This window comes from Eumetopias jubatus, unplaced genomic scaffold, assembly GCF_037043125.1.
Source record: "Eumetopias jubatus isolate StellerSeaLion01/CBP00866 unplaced genomic scaffold, mEumJub1_p1.0 scaffold_2, whole genome shotgun sequence".
In the NCBI taxonomy this organism is placed as follows: Eukaryota; Metazoa; Chordata; class Mammalia; order Carnivora; family Otariidae; genus Eumetopias; species Eumetopias jubatus.
The window spans coordinates 109,536,545-109,556,996 of record NW_028274808.1 but is presented as its reverse complement, the minus strand read 5'-3'; the positions used below and the strand labels follow the sequence as shown (position 1 = coordinate 109,556,996).

The window sequence follows — 20,452 nt, the reverse complement described above, 5'->3', positions numbered from 1 at the left end:
GTTGAGTAACATGTTGGTGTGCCCAGGAAACAATGACCAAATTCATGGAAGTACACACTACTAAGAAAATCTAAGAGATTTTTGTGACCAAACAGGTCACCTCCATAACAAAATATAAAGTAAATCGTGGTCAGAGTAGTAATAATTTCCTTTTTGGGTAGAGGTTCCTAGAGATTCCAAGAAGACGTCAGGAAACATCTGAGTGAAATGTGTTATCAGTGAAGTCTGGCTTGTTCTGGCACTAATTTTTGACTTGACTTGAGTTGTAGGAGGAACAGACACCTTTGCACATTGCCTCTCGCCTGGGTAAGACAGAAATTGTCCAGCTGCTTCTACAACATATGGCTCATCCAGATGCAGCCACGACAAATGGGTACACGCCCCTGCACATCTCTGCCAGGGAAGGCCAGGTAGATGTGGCATCAGTCCTCTTGGAAGCAGGAGCAGCCCACTCCTTAGCTACCAAGGTAAGGGGATGGCTCCATGACAACATGGACTAAGAGGGATCCCTAGTCAGGCTTCCTCTGTTCTACTATCCCCAGTATCAAGAAGGGTAGATCTTCTTTAGGCTCTGACTTACTTCTTTCTATTTGAATATTTTAGATTCATTTCCTAAATCATCAAAAGGGATTTTGAAATCCCATATAATATTTTTAATAATGAGTGCTGGATTCCATCCTTCTAAGTAGTATTGTTTCTAATACAGGTGTCTGGTGCTTTTTTAACTAAGATTATTTCCATAGAGCAAGGGCTACTTTCTCTTTTCTTTCCATTAGAAAATCTATAATGTATTCCCAAGAGAAAAAATAGAAGGTTCCCCAATACATTGAACTAGTATTACTAACGAAGAAAAGAAAATTGCATTAAATTGGCAATACTATATTTGCTAAGAGTTTTAGTACTATCTAGAAGTTCACCTTACTTGATTCTGCATTTTTCCAACTCTGGTATCCGCTGTCATTCCCATTCTGCTCTCTAATATTTATCAGCTATATTCTTGCTTGGGTATTTACGGTGTCTAAATAGAGCTGAGCTAGAGAAGCACTTTATTAGTTGTATATTCTTTGTATACACCAGCCTGAATTTTACTTATGTTCAAAGTTTCATGCTAGGGCAGAATAATTTTTTGTCCACTTGATACATTCTATTTGAAATTCACTACTTGGATGTGACATGAACACACTCAGCTAATCAGAGCAAAAGAAATTGGAGGGGTACAGAAGAGTAGAAAAATGAGACAAGTTTAAAGCCCACAACAAGTGTATTGTTTGCAAGGCAGAATAATTCCCATAAATACAACAGTGATTCATCTTATTTAAAAGACATTTTCAATTTACTCATAGCAAATAGTCATAAGTACTACATCTGAGGGAGAAGTATGAACTCAAGGAATGTTGTGGCATCTGTCCTCCTAGAAGTAGGAACAGCCTACTAGCCATTATGACTTAATCTGGTTGCTTGTGGCTATAAAACATGTTTTAATGTAAGAAACTGATAATTATTCAAATGCTGAAATCTGAAGAGTTGAAAGGATTTTAGAAGTCTTTTTTTTTTTTTAAGTCAGAAACTAAGCAACAAATGTAATAGTGATAACAACAACAACCCAAGAAAGACTGGGTGATCATCTCATCAGATGAAGGTGACAAATAAATTCAGATATGTAAAGTACAGAAATAGAGAATACAACATAGTGCCTTGCCAAGATTTTTAGGATTTAAAAGATATATCTAAAGCCATAGTCAAGTACTGAGGTTAAATGGAAGGAACTATTAAACTGAGCAGTTCAATAGTGGAACTCACTGGGGTTCTGATGAATAGTTGACTCATCATCATTAAAGCTATTTGAGTGTTTCTAAATATCAGAGGGTAAATGAAATCCTGAGGAAATTAACACAGGGGAAGAAGGAAGATGTATGACTCAAGAGATGCTTTCCAACCCCTATTTTGTGATTCTACAGTAAAGATTCTGTGTAGTTTTGTCTAATAATATGTTCCAAATTTATAAAGGGGCTGGATCACTATTCCAGCAGGACTTTAAGGACAAGGCATTTCTTTTTCTTCCTTACCATGTGTTTTTTTTCTCAAAGAATTCTACTTCATCCTGAGTGTCACCCCAATCATTGTGGACATTGAGCAGAGGGAGAACATTAACCATAAATGTTGGCTGAAACAGACTAATGCAAGAGGAGGAAATACTTCCTATATTTGTCCCACATTTGGAGAAAGTGAAAGAATCACTCTCCTCCAAGGACTGATTAGTACCAAATGTTCAAAAAGAAGCGAAAAGAAAAACGTCTTAATTAAACATAATTCGTGTGGTGACACTGTGAAAGGGCAATATTGTTTCTTGGGAGAAATTCTGTATTGTGATGAGGGCTTCAGTGGTCCCAAGGATAAGCCATACCTTAGACCACCTACACCAGGCACATTTGCTTGGTGTGTTTTACAGGCCCCGGTCAGCATTAGAACTCTCCCACTCTCACTTTGGTGCCAGAAGAGCATGTGGTTAGACTGTCTAGCCAAGAGGATGGATTTGAGATCATGGTGTAGGAACCGTGCCATCCTTGAGATCTGAGTCCAGGGACTTGGCTGTTTTTGTAACACAGCTAATGACGGAGAATGACATTAGTTAGGCACACAAGACATTGAATCTGCACATATAAACATGGGTAACAGAGCATTCTTTTAAAAAAGCTTTACACTGGTGTGTTTAAAAGTCTGACGTTAATCAGCTCAACGTTATGCCAGAAGTAGAGTGTATTTTACAAAAGGAATTGGTCTTTTATACAGTGTGGGTCTTCTGGGAAAGGGGCTAGATAACAGGATGGGAGGTGCTTTTTAGTAGTGAGCTTTTTTTTTCCCTCTGTCGACCATTTATCTTGCTATTTCTGCAGAAAATGCAAATCAACTGAATCACAGTAATTTTTTTTTACCATGGCTGCTGAAATATCCTAAAATTTAAATGAAGAAATTTGGAATTCAGGTATTATAAAAAGGATAGAAAAAGAAGGATTGGAGAGAAGGCAGCTATTGTCTCAATCCTATTAGTTTTAGAGGCAGGAAAAAGACAAGCTTTCCCCACCCCCACCCCCAATCACTAAAGAGAACCATTTTAGGGACACCAGTGGCCTTTATAAATCTCAAACCTATAAAGTCAAATTTCAGTTTGCAAGCCCTTAAAATAAAATCTGTTTTGTTCAATCTATCAAGCCAAACTCTTGCATGTTAAATTTCCTTCTTTATTCTGGTCCTTGTTTATGGCTAACAGATTTAATGCTTCTAATATTTTTCCCAAATAGAGACTCAACATAGTTTGCTCAGTATGTTAACAAACAAACAAAAAGATTTTGTTAGGACTCACAAAAATAAAGATTACATTTTACTTTTGTTTCTTCGCATTTTCAGAAGGGTTTTACTCCCCTGCATGTAGCAGCCAAGTATGGAAGCCTGGATGTGGCAAAACTCCTCTTACAACGCCGCGCTGCCGCAGATTCTGCCGGGAAGGTAAAGAGTTTTACTAATGCATGACAGTTACGTAACTCAGTCAGGTTGGAAGCTTTGGAGATCTGTACTTCAAGATATTTTTCTCACTCTTCTGAAAGGTATATGAAGGCGACTGATGAAACTATGCCAGATAGACACGAGGGGGATATCTGCCCGTGACCTGTCCACATCCACACTAATGTAGAAGGCATTTAGAGCTGTGCCTTCAATGTATGTCCTTGTCACTAAATTTAGAAGAATCCTTGCAATGTTAATGTAGTAATTCTTGCATAGCATTTCAGACTTTATTTATGGAGGCTATCCAGATAACCTGTGCCAACGTACACTCCACCAGACATATTCAGTTTTAGCTAAGTTTCTAATGTGAAAATCATTATTTGATTTTTTTATTGACCATATTAATTAATTAACATGGACTTAATCGATACCAGTTTCCATGCTTTTGGGTAGCTTCAGGGCAGCTCACGCTAATTTATTAATGCTGAATTTAAACACACCCTTTACAGAACGGCCTTACCCCCCTCCACGTTGCTGCTCATTATGACAACCAGAAGGTAGCACTGCTGTTACTGGAGAAGGGCGCTTCCCCTCATGCCACGGCCAAGGTGAGGACTGCAGAAAAGGATTTGCAGAGATAGGGTGCAACTGTAATCGGACTGCACATGGGAATTGTTTTTTCATTTTTTTAATTTTAATTCCAGTATAGTTAACCTACAATTTTTTATTAGTTTCAGGTGTACAAAAGAATGATTCAACACTTCCATACATCACCTGGTGCTCATCATGACAAGTGCCCTTCTTAATCCCCACCACCTGTTTCAACCATCCTACCTCCCCACCCACCCACGCACCCACCCCCCTCCATTACCAGCAGTCTGTTCTCTAGAGTTAGGAGTTTATTTCTTGGTGTGTCTCTCTCTCTTTTTATCCTTTGCTTGTTTGTTTTGTTTCTTAAATTCCACATAGGAGTGAAATCTTATGGTATTTGTCTTTTTCTGACTGACTGATTTCACTTAGCATTATACTCTCTAGCTCCTTCTATGTTGTTTTAGGGAATTGTTCTTTAAACACATGGTATGGTATAACTGCAAATAGTCCTAGTGATAGTAGCTTTTGGTACTATTTATTATTATTATTATTTCTACCAGTTATTTCCACAAAGCCTTTTAAGATTTTTTAAAAGTCAGCATAGATTAAGGCGATATGCCTACAAAACAGTAGAGGTGACTTTTACTGCTAACACGCAGTGTTTTAGACTCTAAAGTTTTGAATTTTGAGAAATGAAACATAATAAAGGCAGTAGGTTTTTCCTTTTCCCCTATAACCAGAATGTTATGACATAACATAACCTTTTTTTTTTTTTTTTTTGCCTATTCCTTTAGACCTCAATTTTTTCATTATGGCATATGAAAGGCTCTTCGTTTCTTTTTTCTTTAAGTATTTCATCCATGTTAACTCTAATATACATCCTTTTAAGTTCCGAGACTAGGAATTCCTTTTTGATGTATATGTATCACCAATTTCTGAGACAGTGCCAACAAAGACTTGTACCAACGGACAGGGCATTTCTATTTGGGTTGCCCCTTTATTGTGCAGAAAATCATGAATTTCACATAATACATGAAATAATCATTGCATCTTTCATTAATTCAAACATATATTTTATCAGGATTTATTTAAAAAGTATTTATTGTGTTAGGAAAATATTCATGCTATGTTAGATGACATAATAAAACAGCACAACTCCCATTTACCAAATACTGTACCTACCATTTTGCATGCACTATCTCATTTAATGTCATGATAATGCTATGAGATTGGTGTCATAATAATTTTATTTTACAGATAAAAAAGTGAGATTTGAATAAGTTAATTTGTTTATCCAAAGTCACTTGACTGATAAGTGATAGAGCTAAGATTTGACCTCAAGCAATTTGACTTTAGAACCAGCACTCTTTTTTTTAAGTTTGTTTTGTTTTGTTGTGTTTTAGTAATCTTTACACCCAGTGTGGGGCTCGAACTCACAACCCTGAGATCAAAAGTTACCTGTTCTTTTGCCTGAGCCAGCAAGGTGCTCCTAGAACCAGCAGTCTTTTTTTTTTTTTTTTAAAGATTTTATTTATTTATTCATGAAAGACAGAGAGCGAGAGAGAGAGAGAGAGAGAGAGAGAGAGAGGGCAGAGGGAGAAGCAGGCTCCCAAGGAGCAGGGAGCCCGATGCGGGACTCGATCCCAGGACCCTGGGATCATGACCTGAGCCGAAGGCAGACGCTTAACCATCTGAGCCACCCAGGCGCCCCTAGAACCAGCAGTCTTAACCATTAGGTCCACTATGTCCCAAAGTAGCGGAGAGAGAATTATTCCACTTCTATTATATAAATATGTATATGTGTACTCATGTGTCTATTTATTTATTTTTATTATGTTATGTTAACCACCATGCATTACATCATTAGTTTTTGATGTAGTGTTCCATGATTCATTATTTGCATATAACACCCAGGGCTCCATGCAGAACGTGCCCTTTAATACCCATCACCAGGCTATTTAAAGTACATGTATACACATATAATAAAATGGGATATTCTATATAAAAAGTATACTCTGCATAATACCATATATTTTGTATATATTATATATGATACAATATAAATATACATAACTTTATAACATACCTACATATATATCTACATATATACATTTATACATGTACATATACATGCATATTTTATTGGTACAAATATACACTAATAATAAAATATTTTAACTATCAAAAGAGGAGGGCAGGGGCGCCTGGGTGGCTTAGTCATTAAGCATCTGCCTTCGGCTCAGGTCATGATCCCAGGGTCCTGGGATCAAGCCCCGCGTTGGGCTCCCTGCTCAGCAGGAAGCCTGCTTCTCCCTCTCCCACTCCCCCTGCTTGTGTTCCCTCTCTCGCTGTGTCTCTCTCTGTCAAATAAATAAAATCTTTAAAAAAAAAAAGAGGAGGGCAAATATTTATAATTATGCATATCATTCTTATTCCTTTATATCCTTCTCTCAGTAGTCTCATCAGTTCTGCATTTATTTGATGTCTTTCTTCCTACTAGATGATAAACTACTTGAGGACAGTAATCATATCATATTCATCTACATATCCCTAAATTATCTCATACAGTATTATGTGGATTCTCAATACATTTAAATGAAAGAATGAAGACTAAGCAACTATTTCAATGGAAGAAAAATACCTACTCCTTTAACATACCAGTATTTTTTTCATTAACTCTCCAAGCTGGCCATTCTCAATATAGATATGAAAGATTTCATCAATACCCAACAACACTTTATTTGAACTCTTACTATGTATAAAGAAAGGAGTGTAGTAAAACTTTTGTTCTCCTACCACAAGGAACTTTCAATCTACTTGGGAGAGAGGACCTAAATTATAAAATAATCTGTATGGTTTTCCCAAAAAGACAAATATAGCCCTGATCTCTAGCCTCTACAGTGTATGGTCCTTACTCTTAGGTACACACATAGAGTCCATAAGACCAGGTAGAGCAATGTCTACTCCAACATCCGTAGTAGGGTGATGTTCAGGAGGCTCTTCTAGTATCTTCCACTCATCTGCCCCAGCCTGTTGATGAGCATGAGTCTTCAGTTCTGGGGCCACTCCAAGGAGCTTCTAGTTGGTTGTACCCCCACCCCCATCTCCACTTTTTTTTTTTAAAGATTTTATTTATTTATTTGAGATAGAGAGAGAGAACACAAGCAGGGGGCAGGGGCAGAGGGAGAGGGAGAAGCAGACTTCCCACTGAGCAGGGAGCCCGATGTGGGGGCTAGATCCCAGGACCCCAGGATCATGACCAGAGCCGAAGGCAGATGCTTAACCAACTGAGCCACGCAGGCATACCCCCATCTCCACTTTTGACTCTCTATTCACTGAAACCACCTGCCCTAGCCACAGACATAATCCCTTGAACTCTAGAGCCTGTTTGCTTCTTTCTACCAGAGCCCAGAAGCTTTTCTTAGTTTTCACTGGATTTTTTTTCTGTGTGTGGTTATTTGGTTCCAAAAAGTTTCACTCTATATGGAGTAGGAGGGCTATTTAGATCTTGTAGATCAAGTATCTGCTGGACAGTCAGATCTCTTATATTGCCAAAATTGACACTCTTTTTAACGATCTCGTATGTTGTTTTGATAAAACCTCCTGTCCTCCTCCATGTAAGTCTCTGACTTCCTAACCTTGGTAGATTTACTCTGATAATTCACCTAACTTTGGTAGAGCCCACATGCAGGAATGGGGGACATTTGGATTGAAGAAAACACTATAGCAAAAAAAAAAAAAGATGCTAAACTTACAGGGTCCACAAAAATTTATGTATTCTTTAATTTAATAGAGCCCATGGTCCACGTGCAGTGTTCTAGAACACCTGGAGCATCTGGGACCAATGATCAGACCATGAACAGGCTTCTAAGGAGAGCTGCCAAATTTCCTCAGCAGCTTAAAGAGAAATATCATTTATCTGAACTGAAAGATGCTTATTTTTGCTTGGAGAAATGGGGGCAGAGTAGATAGATCAGATCAGATCATTGAGGATCAAGATTTGATGATGGCATATAAAGACATTTAAGTTCTCAAAACTCCTTTTAATTTTTGGTGCCCTTTGCAGTTAGACTTCAGGAAATAACATAACCTAAAATTATCTTATGATAGATTCACAAGAAGCAATTGATCGTTATGCTGTCTTTACCTTCATTATATCACAGTTCATGGCAAGGCCACTCTTAAATTTCTATTATATGTTTTTCACGGAAAATTCTACCAGACTTGAAAAAGGAAAGGAAACAGGAAACAGTATAGGTTCCAGACTAACATTTGTTCTAGAGGTCTGTTTGCTTGTTTGTTTTTTCTTTTAACTAAGTATAGGGATTAACGTTTGGCTCTTGTAACCCAAGTATGAATTCCTCTGGTCCTCTCCACAAACTGCCACATAAAACTAGTAGCCTCATATTTCTACTTTTGAGCCCACAGATTGTAGAGACAAGTGGAAGATCTAGGATTTTAATAGGCCACAGGATTGATATAAGCCAATTTTGTTGCTTAATATATTTTCCACTAGAATGTAACCCCTTAAAGACAGGGATTGTGTCTTGTTCACTTCTGTATCCCTATACCTAGCACACTGCCTGGCACATGCTCGCAACTTACTAAATAGCTATCGAATGAATAAAAAGTACAATCCACCCAGATACATAATAGCAGGAGTGTTATAACAAGATCAAAGAAAGAATTCCATTGTATTCCATACTACTAAAACTGTGTCTGAAGTATAGCATTCAGTTCCAGGTTGCACAATTCGAGAGCACTATTGACAAACTAGACTCAGTCTAGAACAGGTCATCCTTAATGGAGAGGTCTAGCAATGGGGCTTTTATCAGGAATAGTTAAAGGACCGGGGAAGTTTAACCTGGAAAAGAAGCCTAAAGGGAGATATGAAAACCATCTCCAGGTATTTCAAGGACAGTCATGTGGGAGAGGAACCTGGCTTATTTTATGTTGCTCTGCAGGAAAGAACCAATGTTGTAAGAAGAAGTTGTTAAGCTTTGGGGCTTTTGTGTCTATACCTGTCTGACAATAGAATGGATGCCTTGTGATATTGGTTGTAAAGATTTGGGTGTTAGATGGGAACGTGGAATGGGTAAGAATTTGGACTTACTGTAAACTCACTTTATAACTTTTCTGTTGATGAGAGATTCTTATTTCCTTTGGAGATATATATTAAGGCAAGTGCTAAGCTTACAAGATATGTTTTATTTTTTTTTCCAGAATGGCTATACTCCTTTACATATTGCTGCCAAGAAGAATCAAATGCAGATAGCTTCCACGCTCCTGAACTATGGAGCAGAGACTAACATTGTAACAAAACAAGGAGTAACCCCACTCCACCTGGCCTCACAGGAGGGGCACACGGATATGGTCACCTTGCTTCTGGATAAGGGAGCCAATATCCACATGTCAACCAAGGTATTGTTTTTGCCTCTTGTTTTAGCCAAGAGTCTCTCAGATGAATGTAAACAGAAACCAATCAAAGATAACTTGGAACAGAAGGAGGGGATGTATTAAAAGGAAACAGAGATTACTTCTAGAATTCAAGGACAATAACAGTCAGAGCCTTATGAGATAAAAACCACAAGGAAGCAAGAGGCCGACTCTCTGCCTGTATGGCTACATTTTTGAATCTTGACTTTTCCCTGCAAGTCAGTTTCATTTACCTCTCTCTACAGATCTACTTTCTCTGTTTCATTGTGTATGTGACCAAAGTGGTGACCCTATAGCTCCCAAGAGTTAACATCACGGCAGTTAAAGCAGTCCGTCCAGATTGCCACAGTACCTGCTGGTCTTAATTCTAAATTTCAGACAGAGAGAGGGAGAGTGAGAGAGATACACAGAGAGAGAGGTGACAGTTCATCTGGGCTCTGGCCCAAACAACTGATTCTAAGCTGTTGGTCCATGGCCACTACCCAAGCCATTCTCCAGCCCAGCTGATCATGAGAGGCACCTGGGGGCTGGGGGAGGGACGCATGCAGGGAACTCAGTAAAATAGAGATTTCTGAGCCAACTTTAGCTTAGTTTGGGTGGTTCTGGTAGTGGCGGCCAGAGAATCAATGTTTTTAATAAAGAACCTCAGTCATTTCAGCCTTTGTGGGCAAGCATATTAACTATAATAGAGTAAGAGTTAGGAATATAGGGGGAAAAGACATTATTCAAATATGGAAATACTTGGATTTTTACAATTACATGTCTGTCTATACATCTCCCTCTTTCTCTACATATATATCTGCAACTCTACCTACCTACCTACCTATTTAATGTTTATCTATTTTACACTTTATGTACTCCACTGGAGTCAGCTTCTGAGAAACTAAAAATTGAAGCCTATATTTACAAGTTAGTTCATCACTTACAACTCTTAATGCTTTTTGTAACACAAGGTATGGGTTTAGTGAAAATTAAGTTTCTTAGGGTTTTTCACAAATACACAAGTACTGTGTTTTCTACATCTATCTCACTGTTGAGCTAGTTAGTGCTTTTGGAAACTCATATGTAAATTGGTCTTAATAATGTTTATCAGGGGCGCCTGGGTGGCTCAGTCGTTAAGCGTCTGCCTTCGGCTCAGGTCATGATCCCTGGGTCCTGGGATCGAGCCCCGCATCAGGCTCCCTCCTCTGCGGGAAGCCTGCTTCTCCCTCTCCCACTCCCCCTGCTTGTGTTCCCTCTCTCACTGTGTCTCTCTCTGTCAAATAAATAAAATCTTAAAAAAAAATAATGTTTATCAGTAGGTTATGTAGCATTATTTCCTTTAGAAATAGTTTTGAAAAAGGTTGTCTTGAATGCCTCTAGAGTCCTATTCTGTGTCTTTATCACTCAGAAGTATTCCAGTAAATCCCTTGCCCTTATACGCTCCTTTGTTCTCTATCAGAAGTCCTCATGGATCTTTTTTTCTTAAGTACAGTGAGAGCTAATGATAGAGTTATTCCTCCAAAAGATATTTGCATTTTAACAGAAATGAACATGCTAAAGCTTTATGGTGAAATTCAATGCCTCAGCTGTCATTAAAGTCTGGGGCATGGATTTTCTTGTGGCCATTGACATCATGCCATCCAGGTGATCATTTCCCCTACTGGGGATATTCTCACTGAGACCAGTTGTAGAATACTTCATTTAGCATCAGTATATGAAGGGGGCAGATAGTGTTTATTGTCTGTCAAAAACAAATCTTCATTTGAAAATAAACACAAGAAATCCATAAACAAATCAAGGAAAATTTTGAGTAGAATGAAATTCTAGACGTTTCATGAAACTGATCATGTGATGCTTCTGATAGTGCTGTTTTTAATTTATTTTGAAAAGTGCTATTTTTAATTTATATTCATATCTGGAATCAGATATGGCTAGAGATCCCTGGCTAGAGATCATGAATTTTGAAGAACCTGGCTGACTGTGGAAAGGCAGATCTGCAAAGCCACAGTCAGGGGAGCTGGTAGAATCTCTCTGGACATGAATTGGGAGAGTGGGGGAAGGGGGAGTTGCCAACTCAGAGCTTAAGTTCCCTAACTCAGTGTATTAGCTGCAGGATGCACAGGGAGGGATGAATATACTGGGTATTTGAGCAGTAGCAGGGGGAGAGAAACAGAGGGTATGAATATACTGTTAGCTAGAATATAGGGAAGAAGTGTTTGTTCACTGATATATTCAGATACCTAGAATACCTCCTGGCATATGAAAGATTCTCAGAAAACACCTGTTAAATACACAAATGATTTAGGTTTTAAAGATACTCTTTTAATTTCAGTTTTGTGTGCTGGAAGCTACTTGCACACGTAGTGAGGCTGCTAGATTGTGGCATTGACTGAGGAAAGCACCCGTTCCCTCTCCTTTCTCCATGCTTCCATCTTGTATTAGTTCTTAACTGTATTTGAGCTGTATATACAATTAATCAGAATATTTACTTGATGTATAAATGCCAAACATTTTATATAAAACTAACCAGTTTATGGTGCTATATATAAATGATGGGGTTACTTTTATTTAGCAGTTAGAGGAACCCCCCAAATAGTATACTATCCTTGAGTGCTGGAGAAAACTGTCCTGAACTCGTTTCCTGTAACTCTGTACGTTTTTTACCTTGATATGACATTTTATTGATGAAAATATAGATTATTGCTATGGTTAAAAAGTAGAAGTAGTAGTTGGTTAATTATTTAAGGGAATAAATAGATTCAGCAGGAGGCACAGATGGATTTGAAATGAATGTTGTTTGGAAGCTTATTAGCTGAGTTATTTTAAAGTTCTCATATCATAATAGAAGTACCCAAATAAAGAAAACAAAATTTGTTGATTAACTTAGAGAATATGTCTTAGAAAGGCATATTAACTTGGAGGGTCTGTTTTAGAGATCAAAAGTTGGCAGGTGCTAGGGAGAGGCTATGAATTTTCCAGGATTTTTTCAAGACATGCTATTATAGATGATGAAACATATTTTCTTCTTCAAATGTACCCATTTGCTTCCATTCTCTCTATAGAGTGGACTCACGTCTTTACACCTTGCAGCCCAGGAAGATAAAGTGAATGTTGCTGACATTCTTACTAAGCACGGGGCTGACCAGGATGCTCACACGAAGGTAAAGTGAATCACTTTCAATATTGTGACAGGTTCTGACTTGGATGACTCCCAGTAGCCCCCATTCAGGTCACCCCCAGTCCAAGCACCCTTCCTCAAAAGTCCATTCTGAATTAATTATGATTCTCTTTTACTCACAGATCTATAATCGTTCTCCATTTTTGCCACAATCAAGTCCAGTGGAGATCATGATATCAGGACCCTTTATAAAAGGATTCTGATTTTGCTGGCTAAGTCAGCCTCTCTCCCTTATTGCTTTGCCAGTCCCGATGACTTGCTCTTTTCTTCCTGTATTTGCTTGCCTCCAACCCTTGGTCCTGAAAATGGCTTTTCCTTCTCTATGCCGTTAAAATTTTCAAGCCCACCAAAGCTACATTTTCATGCATCTCCTTCAGATCCTCCCATCAGACTCAGTTTTTCTTCTCTATTTCCAGATTCAGTTATTTGTTCTTTGTCAGATGAAGTCATACACATGTCTGATTTCCTTTGCTGGTGTTAAGTTCGTTGTGCTCAGGGATCTGCTTCTGTCCATATTTGTATCCACAGGAAGTGTAGATAATCTGCTCAGTAGTATTTATACAGTGGAATAGAATCTTTACCCTTTCTACCATTACTGAGATTCTACCTAATCCCTCTCCCTTTGAGTATTAACTGCTAGAGTAAGTATGCATTTATTTATTTATATATTTATGTATTTGTTATAGCTTGGTTACACCCCTTTAATTGTGGCCTGTCACTATGGAAATGTGAAAATGGTCAACTTTCTTCTGAAGCAGGGTGCAAACGTCAACGCAAAAACCAAGGTAAATAAAATCCTTGTACTCATTTTCATTTTCTATAAGCAAAGAGGTTCAGCCATATGAATACTTCACTAGCTCACCATAGCTACAAATGTATCTTTTTTCCTTCTTAGTTCTTCTAAAGTGACTTTGAATAAGCAGTATAGTTTTGTGCAGGTGTTTGAGACTTTTCATTCTCAGAGCCTCTGTCAGCCATGTAGCTTAGCTTCAGAACTACTTTTATTATAGAGCTTAAGTAGCTCTTATTCAGTTAACAATTTACTACAGAAAAAAAGAAGCCTGCTAGATAGAACACTTTTATATTCTAGCCAGTTCTTTATGTTGTTTCAAGGCCTTGGTTCCCCTTCCTGAAATCCCCTCCTTCTGTATGAGGAACTATAGACAGGCAGCTGAGACTCTGTGCCTTTCATTCTTAAATCAAATAAATAAATATTTATTTATTTGAGAGGGAGCATGTGGGAGTGAGCATGTGAGTGTGGGGAGGGGCAAAAGGGGAGAGAGAATCTCAAGCAGACACCCTGATGAGTGCGGAGCCCAATGTGGGGTGTGATCCCAGGGCCCTGAGATCATGACTGGAGCCGAAATCAAGAGTCTGGCGCCCAACTGACTGAGCCACCCAGGCGCCTCTCATTTTTTAAATTTTAAAACTAATATTCATTAAGTGCATGCTAGGAGTCACATATACATCATATAGGACTATATATATTAAATCATTTAATCCTTAAATAACCTCATAGTCAGGTGCTATTACCATCTCTGTTTTACATAGTGAACTTAAATAACTTATCTAAGGTCACAAAGTATTAGTTGGAAGAATTGGAATTCCAGTCCAGACAGTCTGGCTCAGGGCCAAAGGTCTTAACTGTTACTGTGTACACTGCTCTAACTTCCACATCACTACAGGTCATTAACGTCAACTCACTATACCCAAAATCTTATCTGTCATCATTCACTCTCCTACCTTTTATCAAATCCTGTTGCTTTCTTCTCCTGAGGAGTTCTCTGATCTAGTCATCCTCTTCCAGGATTTTGAGCCTCTGTAATGTGACCTGATGTAATGTAGGTTGCCAGATGACCACTTCATAACTTCCCTACAACTGAACTAGCCTATTCGTGCTTCACTTTCTCCCAACTCAATATTTTCCTGTTTTACCCTCCTACGAGGCTCTTTTACTTATTTAAATCTCATCTATCCTGAGACTACAACCTTTATAATGCTTTCTCACACTACTCGAACATTTTGATTACTGAGTCCTGTGAATAACAACAGTGCTTCCTTTTTAAATGCACATGTAAAACGTTTCTATTCTTAGTACTTAGTTTTAAAATCTTTGTGTTTTTACTGGTGATGCATTATAAAAGATGCGGTATGTTCTAATCACCTCCTCTTGACCCCTGAGGGAAGGATCCCTCCGTCTAAATATAGAGGAGATAGCTGAGAACAGAACACCCAATATCACATAACATTTAAATCCATTTTCTTTCACTTAAAAAATGTTTTTTAACCTGTGATAACCTTTCACTTATTTCTCCCAACTCTCCACCCTCTGCCTCTAGCAACCATCAATCTGTTCTCTGTATCTGTGAGTTCAGATTTTGCTTTGTTTTGCTAAGATTCCACACACAAGTGAGATCATACAGTAGTTGTCTTTCTCTAACTTATCTCACTTAGCATGACGCCCTCCAGGTCCATGCATGTTGTCCCAAATGGGACATAAAGAAATCCCAAAGGCTTCATTCCTTTTTATGGCTGAATAATATTAGATTGTGTGTGTGTGTGTGTGTGTGTGTGTGTGTGTGTGTGTGTGTGTGTGTCCGCAATTTTCTTTCTTTATTCATTCATCCACTGATGGGTACTTAGGTTGCTGCATACCTTGGCTATTATAAATAATGCTGCAAGGAACGTGGGAGTGCATATATCTTTTTGAGTTAGTGTTTTTGTTTTCTTGATAAATACCCAGAAGTGGGATTGCTGGGCCATATTTTTATTTTTAATTTTTTGAGGAATCTCCATACTGTCTTCCATAATGGCTGCACCAGTTTACATCCCCACCATTCCCACCAACTCTGTTACATTTGGAATATCACATGATAATGCTTAGTGAAGCAATGATGTGTAAGGTCTGGGTTGGAAGTTGTCAAGGATAACGCAGAGCTGACTTGATCCCAAATGTTTTTACCCAGCGGCTGGGTAAAACTGAAGGGTCCTATTCAGCAAAGCAAGGCTGGAACATAACACCACGCTTCAGGGCACTCAGATTGTTTCAAGGGGAAGAGAAATGAATAATACAACTGCTGCTACTATGTATAATATAACTTGCAGCTCCAACCTCCTTGGTCCAAAGAAATACGGAATTACATGTTTATTTTTTTAAGTTTATGTATCAGAAATTCTTAATGCAACTGTGTGAGTGGGCTCCACTAAATTAGTGAGTTTTCAAAGTCATCATTCAAAGTGCTAATAATTAGAAACATAAGAAGATATGAAAGTCAGTCTTTTTATATTCTCTTAGAAGCAGAAACAAAATCGTGTCTGTACATCGCCATACTTACAGATGAATTCAAAATAGTTATTTTTAGGGGCGCCTGGGTGGCTCAGTCGTTAAGCGTCTGCCTTCGGCTCGGGTCATCATCCCAGGATCCTGGGATCGAGCCCCGCATCGGGCTCCCTGCTCGGCGGGAAGCCTGCTTCTCCCTCTCCCACTCCCCCTGCTTGTGTTCGCTCTCTCGCTGTGTCTCTCTGTCAAATAAATAAAATCTTTAAAAAAATATAGTTATTTTTAAAATTATAAACAATACTATTGACATTCAAGATTCCAAACTTCATCTGACTCTAGCACGAATAGCTGCTGCCTAGGTTCTGAGCAATTCTTGAGTGCTCATGAAATTGTACTTTGAGGTTATTTAAAAGCTCTAATAGGAATTCTCAGGCATCAGCACCCAACACCATTTTTTGCCGAGTCAGATAACACATAATCATACAGGAAAGATTCCTGTTGGAATCTAGGTCTTCTCCTGAAAGGAATAAATGCAGCTATGCAATGAGACTTTGGAGGAACTTGAAAACAGTTACCGTATTTTTTTGTTAAGTGTGTGATTGTTGAAATAATATTTACGAGCCATACATATTGTCTAGATAACATCATTTACCTACCTGGGGTTGGGTATGCATTCACATAAACATTTGGTTAAGAGAAAAATCTCATTTTAATTTTTCAGGGTTTTTTTAAGTGAACTCTGTAGATTTTACTTGCTTTTAGAAGTAAATACACCTTTTAATGTCTTCAGGGGCGTGGATAGATACATAAATCAAAAGATGTTCTTTTAATAAACACTTCAGAATTTTTTTCACACAGAATGGCAATTTTGGAAAAGGATTTGTGTTTTCTGCCTCACATCTCATGTAACTATGGTTACTAAAAATTGGTTTTGTTGCTATGAAAATGTAAACATGTATTGCCTTTAGTCCTCAAACATTCATGATCTGGTATAAAAATCTGGAAAAGTGAACTTTTTTATGAGACTACTAGTTGTTTAAAATTAAAATAAAATCCTATGAACATCAGCTTGAGGAGAACTAGAGTTGGTTAATTACATGATTAATTTGCAAAAAGCGTTTAGAACATCAGCATGTAAAAGAAAATTTTTTTTATAAAATATGCAGCAAAGATCATAGAGCTCTTCAATGAGAAAGAAAAAAAGTGAAATAATGTTTGTCAGCATTTTCATAGAACTTTAGATAAATTAAAGTCTCATGGGCAACATATATAATCCTTCACCAGACTTGAAATCTTGGCTATTCCCATTTTGTAAATGGGGAAATGGAGGGTTAGAGGGATTTAGGAATACGCTAGAAGTTGGTAGAACTGGGTCTAGAGCTCCTAGCAGAATGGGCCTAAGACCCTGGATAAGCTGCAACCGAATGTTCCCATAAAAGTTTTTAAGTTGCTCCAGACTTCCCTAGCAAATATGCTCATGCACCAGAGGCTTCAGGTAAAGGTTAAATTAAATCAGGCCCGGGAGACACCTTCCTGGACACTGTGTGCATTGAGGACTCAGTAAATTGTGAGCTCTTGGGGGCAAGAATGCTACTCTGGCGTTATTAATTTACGTAAGCACGGTGTCTCTTATTTAGCACATAGCATGTGGTTAGTAAATGCTTGCTAAATGAATTAAGTTGGTTGATACTGAAGAGGTGAACAAGTTTGGTTGGTAGAATACTTGTAAACACGATGAAGAAGAATTTTCAGGGAAAAAAATACCACTTACTTTATGCTTCTCAAATGTCCATGGATTACCTCATTTGAGAGCAGATTCCCTACAATAGCAGTAAGTTTCTCAGAGTCCCTGTCATGGGCTTCTTTTCCAGGTTTCCTGGGGGTAATGCCATGGGAGGGATATATAGAAACATGGCAGAGCTGATGATGTTCCAGACTGAAGGACACGCAGACTGATAGACTCACAAATACAGGGGCATCCCCGTGGATGGAAAGGCCACAGCAAAAGCATAGAAGGAAGGAATCATGTGGCACCTTGTGTATACAGAAAGACACTTTATGTAGACAGGAGTGGCAAAAATGCACGTTGGTCATGCATGAGGCAGCAGTGACAGGAGATAAAAGGGACATATACTCCTACAAGTTTATGATTATGAATAGGCTGCTCAGAACTTAGAACCCAGACAACGGATAAAATTTTATCAGTGTGAGGCAGGTAGATAATAAAAAAAAGTCGTCAGATACCCGTTGGCTATCATGATCCACACAGGTTCTGAACCTAGAACGATTGCAAAGAAATCACTTAACTGTTCTTTTCCATTTCATCATCTCTGAAATGGGAAGAAAACATTTATTCAATCATTTATTCAGTCAGTCACTCATAATTTATGAGACACCTCCTTTGTACCAAGCACCCTCAGTTTTAGGATGACAATAAAGATTAAAAGACAACTACAAGGTCTGGCATCTGGCACAAAATAAATGTTCAATGAATGATATTAATGTTTTGTTTGCCTCCAAGGATTCCAGTGCCATGTGTTTAATTAATGTGAATATGCAACCAACCTGTGCCACCCGCCACCTACCAGAGTTCTGAGCAAGATTGGCTGCACACTAACCTCAGTAGCAATTCCTCACAAATCATGGATTGCAGAGCTTTCATTGAAACTTCCCGTTTAGACCAGAATGTTAAAAAGAGCTTCATTTTTAAAGTCATTTTTAATTGAGAGTGGGCCACTCATCATCCAATGAACTCTTCCATTCTCTAAGCGTGCCCTTCTTTGACCAAAGCTGATTCAGATTTACCTCCATTGATTTAGAAGCCCTAAAGCTGGCGCAAAGATTATTAGAAAAGTCATGACAAGCAGTGTGGTTTGTGTTACCGGCTGCAGCTTGAAAGCTGCAGTTAAAAACATGTTACTTTCTTTTTCCCCAGGGAAGAAATCATTGTGATAACGCTCTTTTGTCATTATAAATCTCTCAGCATACCCGTTTTTAATGCTAATTAAACTTATAACAATAGCTGTAATTTGGAGTTTGTTAGTCTTCCTATTTCATAAACTAGTCTTTTCGCTTTGCTTAGCAGACCATAAGGTGAGAGGGAGGGCTTGTTGCTGAGAAATGGGGTTGGTGGGGAAACTGAGCACCAAATAAACATCCTTGATGGTTTTGTTGTAAGTAATACCAAGAAACGCAACATGAAGGCTGACCTAGTTTTCCTTCTCCTGCTGCAAATCCTGCTGGGTCCATGGCCACCGTCACCTACAGAACGGCTACACGCCTTTGCACCAGGCCGCCCAGCAGGGCCACACGCACATCATCAACGTCCTGCTGCAGCACGGGGCCAAGCCCAACGCCACCACCGCGGTAAGCCAGGCGCCGGCTGCCCCGCACCACGCGGCTACCGCCGCTTCCTCCTGCTCGCCCGCCCCGGCGGCCCCTTGTCTGAGCCGGGTTCAGACACATTCCCCCTTTGATAAGCCCCCCGCACTCTGGGAAGCCCGGGATGCATGACTTCTCGGGCAGCGCTTCCCGGGGAGGGAGAGCAGTCGGCCTGCCTCGGCCGTCTCTCTCGGGGGAGTGGGGCCCTGCGCTTAGGCTGCTGGAACGTGCTCTGCTTACAGCTGGTGCTCAGATGTGAGCGCGAGTTCACCCCTCCCGCCCGGCCTTCTTAAGGGAGCCCGGTTGGCGAGGCTGCTGGCTTAGACAAAGCTCCTCGGGACGTGGAGCCATTGGAATGTAAACTAAGCGGTGCAGTTAAACAAACCGGGATCCCCAGTGGCCGGCGCTGGAGCCGGAGTTGCTTGCTTGTGTTATTTTGCTGCACTGTGAGCTTCTGCACAGCTGTAGCTAAATATGTGACTGAGTTCCCTGTGGTAACATCTTACCTGCAGCAGATGGCCTGGCCTCTGACGAAGAGTAGCAGTCCTCGGTACTGCCTAATAATTTTTGGAGGCTGCATCCTCAGTTCAAGAGGTACTTTGCTAAACACAGTGGAATATTTGTAGAGATGTTTGACAACCTCAGGGTTAAAGCGTCAAGTGCTTCTTATTAGAAGAGCAGGCAGATGCAGCTTGTTGTGTTACCATGGTGACCCGGGCTATAGTCTAAAGAAGTTACAAAGAGATTCAGATGTAATGGTAAAAACTAGTGATTTTCCTAAGCTGTGCCTTGTTTTGGAAGGAAATGCTGGCTCTTGCGGAGCAGCCGGTGAGCTCATTGGCTCATGGCGCAGTCCTGCCTCTCAGTTCTCACTCTTTCTCTCTTTCACTCTCTTCAGAATGGCAACACCGCCTTGGCGATTGCTAAACGTCTGGGCTACATCTCCGTGGTCGACACCCTGAAGGTTGTAACAGAGGAGGTCACCACCACCACCACGGTGAGTAGAAGGAGCTGATGGGCTTTGGTTCTATTGTCTTGGCTTTCAAGCCACATACTTTTGCACTTATAAAATGTGTTGAGCTTTTAGTTTGGAACTTCTTTGG

General features: G+C 39.4%; 1 protein-coding gene across 6 annotated transcripts in view; it reads left to right on the top strand.

Moving 5' to 3' along the window:
• Positions 1–20,452, top strand: part of ANK2 (ankyrin 2) — a 318,287-nt gene that overhangs the window by 213,702 nt on the left and 84,133 nt on the right. For all 6 annotated transcript variants that reach the window (XM_088021069.1, XM_088021067.1, XM_088021068.1 and 3 more), the window contains 8 exons: positions 270–467; positions 3,406–3,504; positions 4,011–4,109; positions 9,316–9,513; positions 12,573–12,671; positions 13,375–13,473; positions 19,236–19,334; positions 20,248–20,346. In XM_088021069.1, the coding sequence (XP_087877195.1) occupies positions 270–467; positions 3,406–3,504; positions 4,011–4,109; positions 9,316–9,513; positions 12,573–12,671; positions 13,375–13,473; positions 19,236–19,334; positions 20,248–20,346 (990 nt within the window). The remainder of the gene's footprint in view (positions 1–269; positions 468–3,405; positions 3,505–4,010; positions 4,110–9,315; positions 9,514–12,572; positions 12,672–13,374; positions 13,474–19,235; positions 19,335–20,247; positions 20,347–20,452) is intronic.